This window comes from Nematolebias whitei, unplaced genomic scaffold, assembly GCF_014905685.2.
Source record: "Nematolebias whitei isolate Nwh7 unplaced genomic scaffold, NemWhi1 Nwh_scaf_5021, whole genome shotgun sequence".
NCBI lineage: Eukaryota > Metazoa > Chordata > Actinopteri > Cyprinodontiformes > Rivulidae > Nematolebias > Nematolebias whitei.
Window position 1 is genome coordinate 1 of NW_023623566.1, and position 4,317 is coordinate 4,317.

General features: G+C 45.2%; 1 protein-coding gene across 1 annotated transcript; it reads right to left on the bottom strand.

Moving 5' to 3' along the window:
- Positions 1 to 2,287: 2,287 nt before the first annotated feature.
- On the bottom strand, positions 2,288 to 4,234 carry LOC119429662 (translation initiation factor IF-2-like). The gene is made up of 2 exons (XM_037697245.1): positions 4,126 to 4,234; positions 2,288 to 2,922 (listed from the first exon to the last, which is right to left on the bottom strand). The coding sequence occupies exon 2, from the start codon at positions 2,846 to 2,848 to the stop codon at positions 2,288 to 2,290; it is 561 nt and encodes a 186-aa protein (XP_037553173.1). The 5' UTR covers positions 2,849 to 2,922; positions 4,126 to 4,234.
- Positions 4,235 to 4,317: the final 83 nt, after the last annotated feature.

The following is a 4,317-nucleotide window of genomic DNA, read 5'->3' on the forward strand; positions in this document are numbered from 1 at the left end:
GGCTTCAGCTTAGACAGCCGTCTCAGCTGAAAAAAACAGGATTTGACCATTCATAGCATTAAAGGCCTCCCTCTGCAGCTGCCTACCAGTTCATGTCTTTAAACTCTGACAGGTGGCTCTCTCCCCACTTTCCTGCAAAGACCTGTTACTACAATTGGACCCTGACTCCAGCTGCCAGCAGCCTTATTAATAAAAGCTGTTCTTAATTTTTGCAATCCTGTGTCTGGCTTATTTTGAATCCAAAACCCTGGTTTGTGACAGCAGCATCACAATACTTCACTTCTGGTTCCAGTAAGCTGATGGACGGCAGCTCCCTCCGGCTTCTCTGCAGTCTTTTATCATCAAACTGACCTGTTTTTCGAACCGGACTAAAGTTGGTCCCCCTTCCAACCGAATTTGGACTCAGAGAGCCGGACGGGACCGTCCAAAAAATTATTTCGGTCCTTGACCGGCCACTGCCACCCCACCTGTCACTCTGAGCTCACCCTGCTGGCCAGGTGACCCCTCGAGCTGGGGAGTCGTCGCACGAGGGTCCGGTGTTTTTTCTCTCTTTCTCCGGACCCCAACGAATGTCTCATCTGGACCTTTGTGGTTCTACCTGGTCCCGACAAGAATCGGTGGGTGGTATTTTTGCTGGTTTTTTCGCTGGTTTTCTGCTGGATTGGCCTCTCTTGGTGTCTTCATTCGGTGTGGGGAAGTGTACCTGTGTCCTTGAACTGGACCAGAACCGAACCGACTTGGCTGTGGGGGACTTTGTCTTCCATAGAGCCGGTTTCAGTTTCAGTGAGCAGCCAGTTACCTTTAAACGAAGGACTGTCCACCTCTGTGGAATCGCTGTGTTTGCTTGGAGGAGACGCTCTGATGCTTTGATGCACCGCCAGAACCGGACCGGAGCAGAACCGGGCCAGGGACGACTTTAGCCACTTCAGCCTCTTCGGTCAGTCTCATGATTGTTCACTGGAGTTAGCCTCTCGTGCTGTGGAGTGCTGGAGCCGGAGTGGAGCAGACCTGAACCGGACCAGTGACCACTTCAGGTCGCTTCCTGTGGTAGGATTCTGGCTGGAGCTCACTCAGCCTGGTGGACAACTGGAGACTCGGTTCTGGTGAACAGTTGTGGGTCCAAACTGGTTCTGGATGAAGGTCAGGTGCTGAGGTTCTGGAACTCATCATAGCGGTCCCAGCAAAACGTGGCTGTAATCTTTCATTGAAAGCTTGGATTTTAAACTTATCTGATTTGAAAGCTAACCTTTAAAAGTTAGACTTTTAAACTGTCTTTCCTCATCATTCTTCTCTTGACCTTTTTTGAAAATTTCTCTGAGATGTTGACAAGAACTAAACTGAAACTTCAGTTTAGTTCTTAAGCTCCAAGTCACAACAGAAGTCGTCTCAGGGTGAACAGAAACATTCAAATATAAAATAATAATTGATCAGAAACATTCATGTATAAAATAATAATTGAACATTATTTATGTGAGGAGCAGCTTTGAGTTTAACTCCATCACAGAACTCTCATCTTGAACAAGCATGAAGGCGACAGTGGAAAGAAAAACTCCCTCATGAGGAAGAAACCTTTAGCAGAACCAGGATCAGGACAAGAGGACCATCTGCTTCGACCGGCTGGGTTTGGTAGGAATAGATACACAATGGCAGGTCAAGAATCACATGTTAAGATAGAAATAGTATCAAATGAAAACTATTCAATTTTAACAATTCATTTAAGGAAATAAGGTCAATTTGTCCTCTAGTAGTCTAAGTCTATAGCAGCATAACAAGCCAACCCTAACTATAGGATTTATCAAAAAGGAAAGTCTTCAAACTGGACAATGTGTCAGCCTCACGGACAGAAACTGGAAGTTGGTTCCACAAGAGAGGAGCCTGAGAACTGAAAGATCTTCCTCCCATTCTGCTGCTGGAAACTCTAGGAACCACAAGTAAACCTGCAGTCTGAGAGTGAAGTGCTCTGTTAGGAAAATATGGAACAATAAGATCTGTAATATAAGATGGAGCTAGGTTGTTGAGGGCTTTGTAGGTTACAAGTAAGATTTTGAATTCTATTCTGGACCTGACAGTGAGCCTGCTTACCATGGACAACACAATCCCAACTATCTGAGCTGCCGTAGTGCAGTCGCCATTTTGAATCCCTCCAAACAGATATCTGAACCTCTTTGGTTAAGCTGCTGCCTCCGAGACCTGAGTCCAGAACAAGATGAAGATATTGGATGGATAATAATTCTGTTGAACAACTCTGACATAAGAAAAGCTTCTCACCAACGTGGACCCTCAAGTATCAGGTTAACTGACTGTTGCAAGAAAAACATTTACCACAAATTTCACAGGTGAACAGTTTCTCACCTGTGTGACTTTTCTTGTGTCTCTTCAGTTCTGGACTGTCCACATCGTCTCCATGTTCTCTGGTTTGAGGACGTCTCTCGTTCTGTGTCAGCTCCTCTTCTCTGCTGGATCCAGGATCTTCAGTCCTGCTTCCTTCCTGATCTTGAGTCTCAGCTTCAGGAGAATTCTGAAGGAGTTGTTCCCAGTTTGCTTCTGGTTCCCAGTGATCTTTTTCGTCAAAGCCAACAGTCACCATGAAGGTCTCAGCTGCCAGCTTCACACCAAGCTGCTCTTCATCCTGACTGATGCAGAGTTCCTCCTGTTCCTCTTTCATCTGTGGAGGTTCTGGTTCTTTAACTTGTGATTCTGGTTCCTTCTCTGGAAGGTCTGGTTCTTCCTCTGGAGGTTCAGGTTCCTCTTGTTGTAAATGTTTGGGTTCCTCCTGGTCTTCTGTTTTCTGTGGTTGATGATCTCCTGCTGGAGGTTGTGGTTCCTCCTGGTCCAATCCAGAGTTCATCTTGTGGTTCCTGAGCTGCTGCTCAGTGAGAACCTCCAGCTCCTCACGTCTCCAGACAAAATGCTGCGGGAGTTCTGGACCAAGAGACAAAGAAATGACGTCAGTGGACATAAGAAGTTGAAGCTGTCAACTAAAGCTGGGAGATTGGACAGTTCTATTGACCGTCACATGTTGGAGGCAACAGGGATTAATTTATGGACGATAGTTTCTGCTTAGATGTTTAACAATCTGCTAAAATACACCAAAACGCATGAAATGGCATCTCTTTTATTCCAAGTTTTCTGGGGGAGGACCCACGGACCCCACACTCCCCTCCCCCGACCGGACCGCCTACTGTTTTTGTTCTGGCATCAATTAATTTACAAATGAAACCCTGGTAGGAATAGATACACAATGGCAGGTCAAGAATCACATTAAGATAGAAATAGTATCAAATGAAAACTATTCAATTTTAACAATTCATTTAAGGAAATGAGGTCAATTTGTGCTCTAGTAATAAGTCTATAGCAGCATAACAATTAAATTGCTAATTAAATTAATTAAATTGCAGAATACAACAGTCACCATCCACTTTATTGGTGACTATACTTATCTGAGTTCAGCTCTGTGCTTGTGTCTGTGAAGTGAAAGAACAATTGATCCTTCATAACATCCTCAGTAAAATGCTTACCAAACACCACACACACACACACACACACACACACACACACACACACACACACACACACACACACACACACACACACCACCTGCATAAAAATATATCTGGAGCCGCCACTGGAACAACTAGGTCTAACCAGCAAACTGGATGGTCCACTTTGACAAGGTGCTATTTATAAGACTGAGATCCTTGCAGAAGTTCAGGCTGAAGAAGTCCTTTGGATAAAAAACCGAAACATTTTAAAAAGAAGAATCCATCCAAAGGAACCGACTTAACCTTGTTAATGAGCAGCATCAGGACGCCATTTCTTTTTGTTCTTCGTGTTATTTGATGACGGTCCCCAAGTGTTTCTGATGAGCACATGGAGGAGATCCGACTGTCAGAACCGGGTCAAACAGCAGAAAAAACGTTGCTGAGTCCGGACTGGATGTCTGTCAGCAGACCGAGGCACGGAACCTCCGGGGTTTACAACCGACTGTACGTGAGGCAGTCCCTCAAAATGGCTGCCACCCGGCTGTGAAGGAACAGACTCTCTAGAGATTCATCTTTACTGATTTCACCTCAATGTGTCATAAATGAATAAAGACTTCCACATGCACTCCGCTGCAGCTCCTACCTGTTGTGTGCAGGTGTGTGTGAGGTTTCCAGCTGATGTCCAGCAGTCTGCGCTGACGATCGATCTCTTCCTCGTACCGGACGATGGTTTTTTTCAAACTCTGTGAATATTTCTTCAGCAGCAGCAGTTAGTCGCTCGCTGATAAACTCTCTCAGAGACTGAACTGAAGACATTGTTGCTGCACACACTCAA